The sequence below is a fragment of the Aegilops tauschii genome, chromosome 7 (genome assembly GCF_002575655.3).
Source record: "Aegilops tauschii subsp. strangulata cultivar AL8/78 chromosome 7, Aet v6.0, whole genome shotgun sequence".
NCBI lineage: Eukaryota > Viridiplantae > Streptophyta > Magnoliopsida > Poales > Poaceae > Aegilops > Aegilops tauschii.
This window is the reverse complement of record NC_053041.3, coordinates 642,671,312-642,689,416: the sequence shown is the minus strand read 5'-3', so window position 1 is coordinate 642,689,416 and position 18,105 is coordinate 642,671,312. Positions and strand designations below refer to the sequence as shown.

Below are 18,105 nucleotides of genomic sequence, written 5' to 3'. Positions count from 1 at the left end.
TGTTCTTGTGTGTTTGAGAGAAACAAAGAGAGAAGAGAGAGTTCAGAGGTAGAAGAAGAAGCGGTGCCGCGAGAGGCGGCGCCAACAATTGACAGCCCCACCCAAGTGCGCCCAATTGGGTTACTCCTTGAGATCATTTGGTGGAATAAAATTTTGATGGTGTTATTCTAGTGGCAGAGAACCGAGGTGTGGAAGCTACTTGCATGGGATCATCTGTACTCACGTGCCCATATATTTTAGGCGCTGCTACACCGATTTGCAAGTCCAGAGGTGCATTGTCGCTTCGGACTTCCTTGGAGTTGTCAAAGCAATCGATAACAAGTGTCTCTCCAGCCATTGCGCCATTGTTATGGAGATTAATCAACGCAGAAAAGATTTCCGATTTCCCTGAACTTCGCTATGTCCATGAAGGTAGGCGGTCCAACTCCTAGTTCATAATCTATCTCGTAGTTCTCTTTATTTTTAATTGTCGCCAAGTGTGGTTTCTGATCTCCCCACATACCTCCATTGCACCTCATGACATTGAGTAATAAAGAGACCTAGACTATCCCTAAAAACTACAATTTCTCAACTTTTGATTGTATTGTTTATTGTTTATTTTTTATCTATACAGTTATAGTGCAACAATTTCTCAATAACTTTCTATACGGTTATTGAAATCTCTAAAAAGACAAATATTTAGTAACAGAGGGAGTAGTATACTTTGGTAAAAAATACGATAATATTTTCATGTAGTTTCTTAAAAATGATTCACATAGCTTTCTATCCGGATATTGCCTTTGGAGGCCGGATTTGAAAAATTCAAAATTTGTCAAATTTCGTATTTTCTATGTTTCAAAAAAACCTGAAAAAATATATAGATATACATGGAGGCATAACGCATATGTGTGTAAATTTTCAGGGCCAAATACATTGAAATGAGGGTTGTGCAAAAAAGACAAATATGGGGCTTTTTAACACATGATACTATTCATCCTTCCAAGCCATGAATTTGTCTTTTTTGTACACGTCGCATTTCAATGTATTTCATCCTGAAATTTTACATACATACACATAACATCCTTGTTTACTTGCACAAATTTTTTCAGATTTTTTTGAAACCTAATAGTTTGAATTTTGATTTTTTTCAAAAGAAAAGGCCTCCATGGAGGCCGAGAGCCAAACGTCCGTTCTCCGTTCTATCAGCTTGCTCGGCCCCCGCCACACACTGGAACTTCATGCGATGGCTTCCAGCTCCAGCTCTCCTCCTGGCCTAGTAGCGATTGAGCACCGCCCCGACACGGCTTGACACTATGCCCTGGCGTCGCCTCACTCACTCAACCGAGCCGCTACTCTGCCTTGCTCTGGCAAGCGCCTTCTCCACCACCTTCTACCCCAATGGAGGTGAGCACTATCGCCGCCCGAACTGGCCGATGTTCTCTCTCTCTCCTCGGGGTGGGTCCTCCTGATTTTCTTTCTCCACCTTCACCTAGCGCTCAAGCTAGTTAATTACAAGCAACGGAAGATGCTCATGATGAGCACATTGCACGCTACCGTGGCAGGACCCTCCGAGGGTCTTGCGTTCTGTGTCCAATTTTTGTTAAGCTAGCACTTGTGGCTTTGGTTTAGCAGACACTCTTTCTTCATTGGTGTATTTGGCTTTAGTTCAGTGTATAATTCAGTTTAGCAGTCCCTCCCGTTTTCACTAGTGAATACCAAGTCTTGATATGGTTACATCAATTCTCTCCACGTCCCACACACCTTCATCATGTGAACTTTTCAATGTATAATAGGCACCCATGTAAATGTACTTGCCATTACTTTACTTGCTTCTCTTCTTGATTAAAGTTGTTATTGGACTAAATCTTGTCGTGTCTTTACAATCGACCAGAGTCGACGGCGCACTATGATGTCGGGCAGGATGTTGGGAAACGTAGTAGAAAACAACAAATTTGGCGTCTACTTTCACCCAAGATCAATAGGAAGATGTATAATGGGTTGGGATCACGATCGTTTCCGTCACTGAGTTGCAGCGAAAGAAGAATGTATCGGTGTAGATCGTTCTTGGAGTCCCTCGCACCTTAGATGAACGATCCCTCGTACCGCCCACGAACAGTATGATTAATTACTAAGGGCATGTTGTGCTAGTTTAGAACTTAAGGTTGCCATGTCTAACTTTAGTCATGCCACAACATGTTGGGTTGCAGTTCCGTCCATTGTTATAGTTGTGGCTTACTACATTTTTCTAGCCATATGGTCCACATGTCATAAGGTTAGTTTTTTGAAAAACCCGGACAGACTTGTGGTGGTAATTTTGTTTGACACAATTTCTTTGCTAGCCACGGGTTCCTAAGGTTAGTTGCGGCGAACTTAGTCATGAACCAATCATGCATTAAGATACTATATTACTACTTTCGCAAGATAGAGGTTATGAACATAGATAAATTGTGATTTGTTTAGTTACGATTACAAAGGCCTATTATTTACTATCTATGTTTTGGCACATTTACTAAAATCTATCTAGTTTTGATTTACTTAGATCCACTGATAAAGACATATTAGTTGCAACTTACTAAACAATAATATGAGGACGGTTGTTTTTTATGTGCTAAATTTTCTAAAAGCATTCACCATTCAATCAACCTGATGTTTGAAGGAGTTTTTTCCTATGTTGATTGTTTGAATTGAATCTATAGGAATATATATAGATGATCAAAGTTTGACCCAAAATACAAGGAAGGTCCAATGGACCTGAGCAGAGGAAGTAGGAGCTAGCACTCCACGAGAGAACTAGTGAAGACGAGAAGAACACATGAGCAGGGGAGGTAGAGTTCCAGGCGTCTACCCATGCGCACTCTTCCATCTTTGTGGTCACGGTGGCATCCATCTCGGGGTTGGGCCAGACTGAGCCAGATAAGGACGATCCATAGTACAAATTTACTAACAGAATTATTGATTGACTAGTTACAAGGCATTCATTACCGCAAAAGACTAATTACACTACATAAAAAATTACCCTTCTTTTCCATAGAAAAGTTACGGTCTTTTCACCCTGAAGGAAAAAACCATGACATATCGGGAGATTCTATCGAACAATGACCTGTGCCTAAAGAAACTACACTAACTTCACCGCTCACCATGTTGTACACACAATAGCTAGGAGCTTTATAGCCGAGTTTTTGGCAGTCAGAACACTTGCACCAGGGGCGGTTAGGATGGAAGCGTGCCCAGTCGTCCCCGAGAAGGAACACACGATTTGCTTGGAACATCTGATCTGACAAACCACCCACCGCAAGCGCTCTCGATCCTGTTTGGCCAACGAAAAGGGCCTGGCCACCCAAGTCCTTGACCTCGGACCACCGACCCTTCTGCAAGTCCGCCTCGAACACCTGCAGATCCATCATTCGATGATGAAACTTGGTCCGATTTTCCCGTAAAGGGATTCGCCACCGCACCATTAGTAGTTTTTGTTCGTCCGAAGACGTGACCAGGTGGTGGTTGTGGTAATCTAGCGCGGCACCTGCCGCTGCAGCTGGCCCTTCCTTGATGGCATGCTCGATGCAACTCCTAGTTTGAGATAGCGACATCTCTTCGATGGCCAAATCAAAGGCAAAGAGATTCTCTGTTAAGCTTAGAGCAAAGACCTTTCCATGGTGGAAGGCTATGTCCGTGTAGAAGAAGTCCCAATCATGGCATTGATGACCGTGCGAGTAATCTCCTTCTGACCATAAAAGCGTCGCCGGCTGGATCGCCGTTTCATTGCTTGGCCGAAAACATGCAATTTTGAGTGGACCATTGCAGAGGGATGTGGCGACGACGAGATGAGGGGAGCACACGACCATCTTTTTCAGGGGCCATGTCAGGAAAATGTCGCCTTCGTAGAATCTCATACTCACGCTGCCGTGACCAGTGATGGGGCTCAAGTAGTGGCGGCATGGGACCTCGATGGCCGGCGTAGAAGGGGAGAAAGGGTCTCCGAGGAAGCACCGAGAGGAGCGCTCGTGCTCGTAGAGGACCCAGCTGCCGAAGGTGGGACATGCACGGTACCCTTCGGGCACGGCGAAACGGCGAGCCTTGCCGTTGCCAGCAAGATCCTTGTACGCGCCGCTGCCGATGTTTATCCACGGCATGGATGATGGCAGCAGCGAGCGGTGCTGCCGCGCGGCGAGGCGCCAGCCGCAGCACACGGCGCCAAAGCTGAGGCGGTCCGTGTGGCTGAGCAAGCGGGCGAGGATTTGGGCGGTCAGCTCTGGCGGGAGGTCCGGCCATGGCGAACTAGCAGTGTCCTTACCGAGGGAGAGGCCCATGATGATGGGATTGATCGATCAAGTACGGGTCGAGATGATGTTAGAATACTTTGATTATTTCTCTCAATATCCCACGTTGCACTCTGTCATGGCTATATACAATCTTGTATAGTACGTATCACGTGTGTATAGACAACGCACGTACACACGTACTAGTACTCAGCCTAAGCACAATTGAACTAGGTACGAGTACGAGACGGACACAGCTAACCTAGTGCATAGCACGGACACGGTCACAACTCCTCTTTTTTTTTTTTGAAGGGACACGGTCACAACTCCTAATACGTGACAAAAGCAGACTACTAACACACTAGCTGAACTCAACTAGCACGCACGGCAATGCCACCCATGCAACGTATGCTTCTCCATGCGTATCTAATCAATATTATTGCTAACAGCTTCCATGTGTATTGTATTCAGCTCAATCCGGTCGTGTTGGATTTTGCCTTTTTGACTGCTAGCTATACTCGGACACAACTTTATACTCCCTCCATTCCTTTATATAAGTTGTATTATTTTCGACACGGTGACCAAGGCACATAATTATAGACAAGATAGGACAAAATTACCCTTTGTTAATTAGTTGATTATTGGAAAGTAAATCATTTAGCCTACCAAAGGAAGAGATACACACAATGAGAGAGATACTTTCTTTTTTTTCTCTACTATAAGATATACGTACAATCAGGGGAGAGATAATTTCTTTTTTTTGAAGGGCTAAAAGGGAATTACGACAAATTAGAAGAAATGTACTTTACATTGTGGAATTTTATCAAAAAGTAAATACACCTTATATAAAGGAACGGAGGGAGTAACTTCCAATCAACACATGAAGAATGGAGAGGACAGTCAACGAACCAACGGAGAGTATGTTCGCCATAGAGCAAGGGAGAAGGCGATCGTCGACGGAGCGCAGCTGTAGAAACAACAACTGAAGGAGCCTGCACCAACACGAGGGGCATCGCCGGAAGAAACAATACCAGGCGGCGGTGCGAGGATGGAAGACTGCTGGGGGGAATTGATGAAAATGTATATTACAAAACCTAAGATGTTCAAGAACTAAAGTGTAAAAGAAAGAAACAAAAATAGAAAAAGCAAAAATCGGAAACCACAAACCCCTTGCGGTAGCCTCTCCATGCGATAAATGTCGAATACAGAGCGCTGCGGAGAAGTCTCGCGAGTCACGATGGTGCAACACTTGTCACGCGAAGGCATGACCCCAAGTGAAATTTACGGGGTTAACCCTTAACTAATGATTCTCGAGGAAGACGGAAAGAACGTGAGAGCCTAGTGAGATAGGTTCCATGAATCTACCCTTGCACACTCATGCACCTTCGTAGTCGCAGTGGCATCCATCTCTGGGCTCGATCGGACAGAGCCAGATAAGGACGACTTACAGTAAGGTAGCTAACAAAATTATTAATTGACTAACTATTGTACATTTATCTATAAGTGTTCTTGGGTTAAAAAAATCATGATTTTAAAAAAGGTACAGAGATGTATTAAATATTCATGAATTTTTAAATTGGTCATGAATTTAGAAAATGTTCGACAAAAAATTTACGACTTGTAAACTATATTGAAATTATAAAAAGTAAATATTAATTATTAAAAAATAAAAATGAATCATAAAAAATAGAAAACAAAAACAAAAAAAGCCAAATACTCGTCGGAAAAACTGGAGGGAAGCTTAGCTAAATATAAGGTTTTCTAGAGATTCCAATGCGGATTACATATGAAGCAAAATGAGTGAATCTACAATCTAAAATATGTATATATACTGAAAGGTCTTATATTTAGAAACATAGGGAGTAGAAGGTTCAGGCAAACCCACCTACACAGTTCAAATTTAAAAAAAGTTCACGAATCTTAAAAATCATGATTAAAAAAACACAGTTCAAAAAGATGTTAATGATTTTTTATATAAAATGAAAGCGACAAGAAAAAGAAAAAAAATAAAACCAAACAAAACCCAGTTAAAACAAGAAAAAAATAGAATAAGAAGCAGAGAAAACCCCACGAGAAAAACCGGAGGGAACCTTTGAAAACATGGTATAACCCAGTGCAGTCTATCGGGCTAGCCCATTAGATTTAGGGGATGCGTCTTAACACACTATTTTGCGCCAAATGACGAAAAATATCACAATAATATATACGATAGCAGTTTGGCGGAATAGGATTCGTCAACCGCGCCAGACACGGGATTTTGTGGTCTATCCTATAGTACGTAATGCAGAGTGATTCGTCTGATGAAATATTTTTGACAAGCTTAGTGATCAATACAGGCTGCTTTGGAGGACGGTGAAACAGTTGCACAACAGTCTTGTTTTATGACGACTCAATTAAAAAAAATATCTGATTTTCACATTAACGAGCACTACTTGCTTATCCCGCTCGTGATTTCTTGTGAGGACAAAGACTCAGTTTCAACCTTTCTTTGCAGGAAGGAGGGAAACAAGTGCAATTAAACTGAAGATAAAATGATCTTGTCAGAGCATCTTTAATAGAAGATGTATATGCAAAAATAACTATCTTTTGCATCTCCAAGGCCCCAAAACACCTCTTCAATAGATGGTGTAGATGAAAAAAAAATACATCTCCACCTCCCAGAGATGTAAGCTACAACACATCGCGGTGCAAATTTGCATTTCCACCATATGGAGATGTAAAACCGCAACCGCCCGCCAACTGACCAACTGTCATTCATTTCACTTCCGCGCGACCAGCCGCCGCCCGCCCAACTCTGCCGCCGGCCGAATCAGCACCAAATCGCCAACGTCGCCGCCCGCCCGGTAGCTGCCGGGCCCGCCGCGACTTTGCTCCATCATCCCCCGCCGCCTGCCTGACCGGCCCGCCGCCCGCAGCCGCCGACTCACTTTCGGCCGCCGCCAAATCGAAGCATCTTCGGCGGCTGCGGCTGGCCTAAATGCCTTCCCCAGCGAGGTCTACGATGGGCTAGGCTTCTTCCGGTTGTGCAAAGCCAGCCGCCGACTGCGTCGAGCTCCCGCCTTCTTCTCTACCGACCTGCGACCATCTCCTCTGCCAAGCAGTCGCTGCCACCCGCACCCACCGCCATCGAACGACTACCCAATCCGCAGCCGGCCGATTTCGTCCACCCCACAAGCAATGTGTTACAAAATTCCCGAAGGTAAAAAAAGATGAAACTTGACTTTTTTTGTTGGGGTTGGAGAGTTAAATCGATGGTGATTTTCCGCATTCTAGATGAGCTCATGTGACTTCTCTTTCGTGGACGATTCCTCGTCGGATGAGGAATTTGATTTGAACGAAGAAGAGGACATTGCTATGCTAGACGCAATGCACAAGGGGGAAAGCAGAAGCACGGTGGTTCCGTGTATGGCCGTGCGTTTATTCGGAGATAATGAGTTGATGCGCACAAGCAGTTGATGCGCAACTATTTCGATTCACCACCTGTTTTTCTGGAGAGGTACTTCTGACAACGGTTCAGAATGTCCAAAGACTTGTTCATTCACATTTGCAATTCCATGAAGCAGCATGACCAATCCTTCAAGCAGAGGAGGAATTGTGCATGGTTGCTTGAACATAGCACCAAACAGAAGGTCACTACGCGCATTGCGCATGATGGCCTACGGTGTTCCGGCAGACTACATTGATGACAACTTGGCGATGGCAGAGAGCACTTCTATTTTCTATGTCAAACAATTTGCAAAGACTATGGTAGAAGTGTTCGGTGCAGAGTACTCTTGAGCTCCCAATGCTCAGGACACTTAGAGGCTGTTGGAGATGAACAAAGCTCGTGGGTTTCCAGGTATGCTAGGGTCCATCGATTGCATGCATTGAAAGTGGAAAATTTTCCCAAGAGCATCACATGGGCACTTCTAGGGTCGTGGGAAGGATGCCACTATCATTCTTGAGGCCGTTGCCGATCAAGAAACATGCTTTTGGCATTCATATTTTGGGATGCTTGGATCTTGCAATGACATCAATGTGCTCAGCCGATCACCACTTTTTTCCAAGTTAGCAAATGAAGAAGCACCACCAATGAACTTCGAAGCAAATTGTCGCGCATATAACTACGAGTACTATCTTGTGGATGGCATCTACCCGAGGTGGAGTACTTTTTTCAAGCCAATTGCAAAACCCCAAGGTAAGAAAAAACCCATCTTTCACAATGCACAAGCGGCGGCTAGGAAAGATGTTGAGAGGGCTTTTGGGATTTTTCAATCCCAATTTGCTATTGTGCGAGGACCATCTAGATTCTGGGATAAAAAACTCTTTGGTATATCATGACTGCTTGTGTGATCATGCATAACATGATCATTGATAATGATCATGGATAGGGTTTAGATTACACCTTCTATCATTTGATGGGCATACGCGCTATGCCGATGAGAAGAGAGGAGCGAAACGCTTCATGAAGGTGTACAATGAAATTAGAGACCCTGATGCGCACGATCAACTTCAGAAGGATTTGTTGAAGGAGTATTGGAAATATCATGGCGAAAGAGGCGCCTAGTTTCATTTATTGTTTTTTGTATTGTGCAAAACTATGTTTTATGTGTGTTGCATTTGATCTTGTGGATCCGATGAACTATGTAATAATTTTATATCATGCACATGTGCAATTTTTAAGTTGACTATCGGTTGTTCTATTTCAATTTGTGCGGCTATACAACAACTGCACAAGAACTACAGCAGTCACGCGGCTGGTGGCCAGTTTTGCATCTCTAGTTTTCATCTTCTATTCAAGTTACTCTTTTACATCTCCGTTTTGCATCATTTGTTGGAGTCCCCCCCCACCTCTTTTTTTTAGAACGGGGCGTAGCTTAGTTGGCAAGGCGCGCGAGTCCGCAGCCAGCCCACCAGTGTTCGAGTATCGGCTGAAGCGCTTGGTGCTCACGGAGTTTTCTTCTATAAAAAAATACCAACAGGCTAGTCTAGCTCGAATTAGTCTCGGTTTTTTTAAGAAGTAAATTTTTACATCTCCAAATTTTCATCTTCTATTAGAAATGCTCTTAAGCGCAGCTGTTATGTGAACCATTTCTGCTGAAGAGCATTCTACTTCTGTAATGAGTCTAAGTAGTGGACATTCTATTTCTACCGCGACCTCTACCTATGGGATAATAATGTTGGCCTCAGCTTGGCCATAACCTGAACAGTGTTTACCACAGTTTCAGAAAATGAAATTTTGGGTGTAACAATTACAAACCAAGACCAAACCACAGTTGTCAACCAAGGTGCTCTTGAAATTCGTAGATCTAAACCATCCATCTCGATGCAACTACAGACAATTTACTTCAGTTGGTTGCCAAAGCATAAAAATCTGAACCTCAGAGTTGAAGGCAACTACAGCCGATTCAGCCAGTATACTATAACAAACCGAACCTGACATTGCGACTAGGGAAAGCCTTCTTCCCTTCTATCTTCGTCGGCGAGCCCGTGGATTCACCTGCCCTCTGCCTGCAACTTCGATGGTCGGTGGCGAGGAGGGTATTCCTGGTGCCTCGGCTTAGATAGGTAGAGTTTTGGTTCTCGCAAGGGCGGCGCTTCTTCTTCGAGTCAGTCTTCCAGGCTCCGATCCTCCTCAAGTTCGTTCGTTGGGATGGATTAGATGGAGCTCCATAGTAGAGTCTTGCGAGCTGCTCGTAGCGGTGAGGTTAGGGTTTCTCGTCGTGCGTAAGCAATAGTGAGATTTAGTGTGAGGTTCTTCAGATCGATTCAAGGATTCAATGGAGACAACCGAGGCTCCCCAAAGCTGGTCCTTAGGGGCACATGGACGAAGACTTCCCAGCTATCATCGACAAGGTCAAGCCGCTTCAGGTATGGGAGTGGCAACAGCGGCGCGTTGGTGGCTCTTTGCGTCGGCAATGGTCGTTCAGTTGTCCATGGACCTCGATGTAATTTTTAATATGTTTGGGGTGCTTTATATTTCCTGTGAATCTTTATAATAGATCTGATTTTTTTAAATGAACCTGACATGTGCTACCTCTTGAGCTTGCGTTGGTTTTTCCCTTGAAGAGGAAAGGGTGATGCAGCAAAGTAGCGTAAGTATTTCCCTCAGTTTGAGAACAAAGGTATCAATCCAGTAGGAGACAACGCACAAGTCACCAAATACTTACACAAACAATCAACAACTTGCACCCAACGCGATAAAGGGGTTGTTAACACTAGTAGAAAACAGGGCTTTCGTTCGGGCCTAGCCAGCCCATTAGTCCCGGTTCACTCACGAACCAGGACCCATGGGGGAATTTGTCCCGGTTCGTGAGCCCAGGGGGCCGGCCGGGGCCTCGTGGGCATTGGTCTCGGTTCATTTCGGCCCATTTGTCCCGGTTCTAGGCACAAACCGGGACCAATGGTCCTCGCTCCTGGCCCACAACCATTGGTATCGGTTCTTGGCTCGAACCGGGACAGAAAGCTGGGCTTTAGTCCCGGTTTATACCATGAACCGGGACAAATGAGTTGCCTATATATACCCCATCGCCGCAGCAGAGCACTCCATAGTGCTCTGTTTTTTGCTGGCCGGCGGGGGGGGGGGGCCTTGGGTGCTCTAGCTCACCTCCCATGCACATGAGGTGTTCGATGAAATGCCCGAGCCACGCTAGTTAAGCTTTCTCCTCTCGAAGCTCGACCTCCGAGCTCCATTTTTCCCAAGATTTGTCTAGGTTCATATTAGCGGTCCGTCACGCCCCGTCCCCGTCTTCACCGCCGTCGATCGCCCGCGCCGATCTCGTCGCCGGCACCACCGTGGTGAGCCTCTTGGTCTTATCTTCTTTCTGAAAGAAAAAATTCTTACTTTACATAGATACTTGTCTAATTTTCTTACTTTTGACACACATAATTATATATAATGCACGCAGATGAACCGGCAATGGATGTACGGTGACAGACACACCTCCGAGTACATTAAAGGCGTGCATGATTTTCTCGAAGTGGCTGAGGCAAACAAGCAGAATGGTTTTATGTGTTGTCCATGCCCTAAATGTGGGAATACGAAGTCTTACTCTGACCGGAAAGTCCTTCACACCCACCTGCTTTACAAGGGTTTCATGCCACACTATAATGTTTGGACGAGGCACGGAGAAATAGGGGTTATGATGGAAGACGGCGAAGAAGAAGAGTACAATGACAACTAAGTGCCCCCTGAATACGGTGATGCTGCTGAAGATCAAGAGGAACCAGACGATGTGCACGATGATGGTGCAACGGGCGAAGCTGCTGAAGATCAAGAGAAAGCAGACGATGTGCCCGATGATGATGATCTCCGCCGGGTCATTGTCGATGCAAGGATGCAATGCAAAAGTCAAAAGGAGAAGCTGAAGTTCGATCGCATGTTAGAGGATCACAAAAAAGGGTTGTACCCCAATTGCGAAGATGGCAACACAAAGCTCGGTACCGTACTGAAATTGCTGCAGTGGAAGGCAGAGAATGCTGTGCCTGACAAAGGATTTGAGAAGCTACTGAAAATATTGAAGAAGAAGCTTCTAAAGGATAACGAATTGCCCGACAGTACGTACGCAGCAAAGAAGGTCGTATGCCCTCTAGGATTGGAGGTGCAGAAGATACATGCATGCCCTAATGACTGCATCCTCTACCGCGGTGCATACAAGCAATTGAACGCATGCCGGTATGCGGTGCATTGCGGTATAAGATCAGACGAGATGACCCTGGTAATGTTGACGGCGAGCCCCACAGGAAGAGGGTTCCTGCGAAGGTGATGTGGTATGCTCCTATAATACCACGGTTGAAACGATTGTTCAGAAACAAAGAGCATGCCAAGTTGATGCGATGGCACAGTGAGGACCGTAAGAAAGACGGGAAGTTGAGAGCACCCGCTGACGGGTCACAGTGGAGAAAAATCGAGAGAAAGTACTGGGATGAGTTTGCAGGTGACCCAAGGAACGTATGGTTTTCTTTAAGCGCGGATGGCATTAATCCTTTCGGGGAGCAGAGCAGCAATCACAGCACCTGGCCCGTGACTCTATGTATGTATAACCTTCCTCCTTGGATGTGCATGAAGCGGAAGTTCATTATGATGCCAATTCCCATCCAAGGCCCAGAGCAACCCGGAAACGACATTGATGCGTACCTAAGGCCATTAGTTGAAGAACTTTTGCAGCGGTGGAATGGAAACGGTGTACGTGCGTTGGATGAGCACAGACAGGAGGAATTTAACCTGCACGCGTTGCTGTTTGTAACCATCAATGATTGGCCCGCTCTCAGTAACCTTTCAGGACAGACAAACAAGGGATACCACGCATGCATGCACTGTTTACATGACACCGATAGTATATACCTGGACAAATGCAGGAAGAATGTGTACCTGGGCCATCGTCGATTTCTTCCGACCAACCATCAATGTCGAAAGAAAGTCAAGCATTTCAAAGGCGAGGCAGATCACCGGAAGAAGCCCTCCATGCGTACCGGTGATCACGTACTTGCTATGGTCAATGATTTACACGTAATCTTTGGAAAGGGTCCCGACGGACTAGCTGTTACGAGTGACGCTGAGGGACACGCACCCATGTGGAAGAAGAAATCTATATTTTGGGACCTACCCTACTGGAAAGACCTAGAGGTCCGCTCTTCGATCGACGTGATGCACGTGACGAAGAACCTTTGCGTGAACCTGCTAGACTTCTTGGGCGTGTATGGGAAGACAAAAGATACAGCTGAGGCACGGGAGGACCTGCAACGTTTGCACGAAAAAGACGGCATGCCTCCAAAGCAGTATGAAGGTCCTGCCAGCTACGCTCTTACCAAAGAAGAGAAGGAAATCTTCTTTGAATGCCTGCTTAGTATGAAGGTCCCGACTGGCTTCTCGTCCAATATAAAGGGAATAATAAATATGCCATAGAAAAAGTTCATCAACCTAAAGTCTCATGACTTCCACGTGATTATGACGCAACTGCTTCTGGTTGCATTGAGGGGGCTTCTATCGGAAAACGTCCGATTAGCCATTGTGAAGCTATGTGCATTCCTCAATGCAATCTCTCAGAAGGTGATCGATCCAGAAATCATACCAACGCTAAGGAGTGATGTGCTGCAATGTCTTGTCAGTTTCGAGCTGGTGTTCCCACCATCCTTCTTCAATATCATGACGCACGTCCTAGTTCATCTAGTTGACGAGATTGTCATTCTGGGCCCCGTATTTCTACACAATATGTACGCCTTTGAGAGGTTCATGGGAGTCCTAAAGAAATATGTCCGTGACCGCGCTAGGCCAGAAGGAAGCATCTCCATGGGCCATCAAACAGAGGATGTCATTGGGTTTTGTGTTGACTTCATTCCTGGCCTTAAGAAGATAGGTCTCCCTAAATCGCGGTATGAGGGGGGACTAACTGGAAAGGCACGCTTGGAGGGGACCCAATAATATGCAGGGACGGATATTCTTGGTCTCAAGCACACTACACAGTTCTACAGAACTCTACCTTGGTGACCCGTATGTCGATGAACACAAGAATAGTCTGTGCTCCAAACACCCGGAGCAGTGCGACAACTGGATTACATGTGAACACATCAGGACTTTCAGCAGTTGGTTGGAAACACGTCTTAGAGGTGACAACACTGTTTGTGATGAGCTGTACTCGTTGTCCAGGGGACCATCTTCGACTGTAATGATTTACAAAGGATACGAGATAAATGGGAATACATTTTACACGATCGACCAAGATCAAAAGAGCACCAACCAAAACAGCGGTGTCCGCTTTGATGCAGCAACCGAGAGGGGAAAGGACACAAATTATGGTTACATAGTGGACATATGGGAACTTGACTACGGAGTAGATTTTAAGGTCCCTTTGTTTAAGTGCAAATGAGTCAATCTGTAAGGAGGCGGGGTACAGGTAGACCCACAGTACGGAATGACAAGAGTGGATCTGAACAATCTTGGGTACACTGACGAACCGTTCGTCCTAGCCAATGATGTGGCACATGTTATTTATGTGAAGGACATGTCTACCAAACCGAGAAAAAGGAAAAATAAGGAAGAGAATGCATCATACGATGAGCCAAAGCGCCACATAGTTCTTTCAGGAAAAAGGGACATCGTGGGAGTGGAGGGCAAGACAGACATGTCCGAAGATTATGAAAAGTTTCATGAAATTCCTCCCTTCAAAGTCAAGGCTGACCCGAGCATCCTGATAAATGATGAAGATTATCCATGGTTACGCCGCAATAAGGAAAGGACAGAAGCAAAGAAAAAGTGAAGACTTTTTCTGCACAACTATTATGATGATACAATGCCAACTTCCGGCATTCTTGTAGTTCATTTGAAATGCCTGTTGTAACAGACAAGTTTCCGTATGAATCCTGATACTTCGAAAGAGATTGTCCGTTTTGTACATGAAGTGCATCCAGTTTTTGCCGTAACCCTCTCAACTTTTTGCACATGCTATGTGGATGAAATGATTATACCATGCCAACTTTCAACCTTTTCAGAGTTCATTTGAAATGCTTTTATAAACTCTAATAGCAAAAGGAATCAACTAAAAAGCTTTTATAAACCTCTAGTATTTATTAAACTAAAATTATATAAAATTTATGCAACTAAAATTATCAAAGTATTTTCTGATCAAAACATGAAAAGCAGAAAGAATTATCATAAAGAATGTTTTGTTAGAAACTTTAGTAGCAAAAAGAATTTTCATAAAGTTTTTTTTATAGAAACTAAAATAACAAAATTTGTTTTTGAATATAATGATAAAACGCAGTAATATTAAATAGCAGGAAAAAATCAATCAAAATATATAAATAATTCAAAAAACAAAAAAAATACTGGAAAAAATAAAAAAATGCCGCCTAATGGGCCACACGGCCTGCATACGACTAGAAACCCATCTGTACATGGGCCAGGATGCAGGCCCAATAGGCCCAACAAGGCAGTGACAACAGTAGGCAACTAATGCCTGCATATTAGAGAGGAGTTCAGCACGTGAGCTGCAACGCAGCTTATAAACAGGTGCTGAGCTCTCTCAGCTAGCGAGGTGGGACTAAACTTCCCACCGCACCGCGCTGTGCAAGGCCTTTGGTCCCGGTTGGTGGCACCAACCGGGACTAAAGGGTGGCTTTGGTCGCGGTTGGTGGCACCAACCGGTACCAATGCCCCCCCCCCCCTTTAGTCCCGGTTGGTGCCACCAACCGGGACCAAAGACGACGTCATCAATTTCCAAACTGGACAATCTCTTTCGGAGTATCAGGGTTTCGGACGAGAACTCATCTGTTACACGGGCACTTCAATGTTTTTTAAACTTATTTGAACTCCAGCCTATTTTTGCGTTCAGTATGCAACTTTCAAAGCGACATTATCAATTTCCAACACGTTCTGACATCATTTGCTGTTTTTCAGTCATTTACCGATTTGTTTAGGGAGCTAAATGACGGTGAAATTGAAAATCACTACAAAATTAACTCTGAAAATGTTGGAACTTGGCCTGGTACCATCATTTCGCCCGCATAGCATGTGCAAAAGAGTAGAGAGGGTCACGGCGAAAACTGGACACACCTTGTGTACAAACTGGACAATCTCTTTCGGAGTATCAGGGTTTCGGACGAGAACTCATCTGTTACACGGGCACTTCAATGTTTTTTAAAATTATTTGAACTCCAGCCTATTTTTGCGTTCAGTATGCATCATTCAAAGCGACGTCATCAATTTCCAACACGTTCTGACAACATTTGCTGTTTTTTAGTCATTTACCGATTTGTTTAGAGAGCTAAATGACAGTGAAATTGAAAATCACTACAAAATGAACTCTGAAAATGTTGGAACTTGGCATGGTATCATCATTTCGCCCGCATAGCATGTGCAAAAGAGTAGAGAGGGTCACGGCGAAAACTGGACGCACCTCGTGTACAAACTGGACAATCTCTTTCGGAGTATCAGGGTTTTGGACGAGAACTCATCTGTTACACGGGCACATCAATGTTTTTCAAACTTATTTGAACTCCAGCCTATTTTTGCGTTCAGTATGCATCATTCAAAGCGACGTCATCAATTTGCAACACGTTCTGACATCATTTGTTGTTTTTCAGTCATTTACCGATTCGTTTAGAGAGCTAAATGACGGTGAAATTGAAAATCACTACAAAATGAACTCTGAAAATGTTGGAACTTGGCATGGTATCATCATTTCGCCCGCATAGCATGTGCAAAAGAGTAGAGAGGGTCACGGCGAAAACTGGACGCACCTCGTGTACAAACTGGACAATCTCTTTCGGAATATCAGGGTTTCGGACGAGAACTCATCTGTTACGCAGGCACTTCAATGTTTTTTAAACTTATTTGAACTCCAGCCTATTTTTGCGTTCAGTATGCATCTTTCAAAGCGACGTCATCAATTTCCAACACGTTCTGACATCATTTGCTGTTTTTCAGTCATTTACCGATTTGTTTAGGGAGCTAAATGACGGTGAAATTGAAAATCACTACAAAATGAACTCTGAAAATGTTGGAACTTGGCATGGTATCATCATTTCGCCCGCATAGCATGTGCAAAAGAGTAGAGAGGGTCATGGCGAAAACTGGACGCACCACGTGTACAAACTGGACAATCTCTTTCGGAGTATCAGGGTTTCGGACGAGAACTCATCTGTTACACGGGCACATCAATGTTTTTTAAACTTATTTGAACTCCAGCCTATTTTTGCGTTCAGTATGCATCATTCAAAGCGACGTCATCAATTTGCAACACGTTCTGACATCATTTGTTGTTTTTCAGTCATTTACCGATTTGTTTAGAGAGCTAAATGACGGTGAAATTGAAAATCACTACAAAATGAACTCTGAAAATGTTGGAACTTGGCATGGTATCATCATTTCGCCCGCATAGCATGTGCAAAAGAGTAGAGAGGCTCACGGCGAAAACTGGACGCACCTCGTGTACAAACTGGACAATCTCTTTCGGAGTATCAGGGTTTCGGACGAGAACTCATCTGTTACACAGGCACTTCAATGTTTTTTAAACTTATTTGAACTCCAGCCTATTTTTGCGTTCAGTATGCATCTTTCAAAGCGACGTTATCAATTTCCAACACGTTCTGACATCATTTGCTGTTTTTCAGTCATTTACCGATTTGTTTAGGGAGCTAAATGACGGTGAAATTGAAAATCACTACAAAATGAACTCTGAAAATGTTGGAACTTGGCATGGTATCATCATTTCGCCCGCATAGCATGTGCAAAAGAGTAGAGAGGGTCACGGCGAAAACTGGACGCACCTCGTGTACAAACTGGACAATCTCTTTCGGAGTATCAGGGTTTCGGACGAGAACTCATCTGTTACACGGGCAACTCAATGTTTTTTAAACTTATTTGAACTCCTGCCTATTTTTGCGTTCAGTATGCATCATTCAAAGCGACGTCATCAATTTCCAACACGTTCTGACATCATTTGTTGTTTTTCAGTCATTTACCGATTCGTTTAGAAAGCTAAATGATGGTGAAATTGAAAATCACTACAAAATGAACTCTGAAAATGTTGGAACTTGGCATGGTATCATCATTTCGCCCGCATAGCATGTGCAAAAGAGTAGAGAGGGTCACGGCGAAAACTGGACGCACCTCGTGTACAAACTGGACAATCTCTTTCGGAATATCAGGGTTTCGGACGAGAACTCATCTGTTACGCGGACACTTCAATGTTTTTCAAACTTATTTGAACTCCAGCCTATTTTTGCGTTCAGTATGCATCTTTCAAAGCGACGTCATCAATTTCCAACACGTTCTGACATCATTTGCTGTTTTTCAGTCATTTACCGATTTGTTTAGAGAGCTAAATGACAGTGAAATTGAAAATCACTACAAAATGAACTCTGAAAATGTTGGAACTTGGCATCGTATCAT

The 18,105-nt window shown here is 44.2% G+C and overlaps 1 protein-coding gene across 1 annotated transcript; it reads right to left on the bottom strand.

Moving 5' to 3' along the window:
- Window positions 1–3,026: 3,026 nt before the first annotated feature.
- Window positions 3,027–4,286, bottom strand: LOC141027586 (uncharacterized). The gene has a single exon (XM_073504670.1). The coding sequence runs from the start codon at window positions 4,284–4,286 to the stop codon at window positions 3,027–3,029; it is 1,260 nt and encodes a 419-aa protein (XP_073360771.1).
- Between the last annotated feature and the right edge of the window lie 13,819 nt (window positions 4,287–18,105).

Excerpts from the sequence above, each read along its gene's own strand:
- LOC141027586 (XM_073504670.1), bottom strand. The coding sequence starts at position 4,286 with ATGGGCCTCTCCCTCGGTAAGGACACTGCTAGTTCGCCATGGCCGGAC.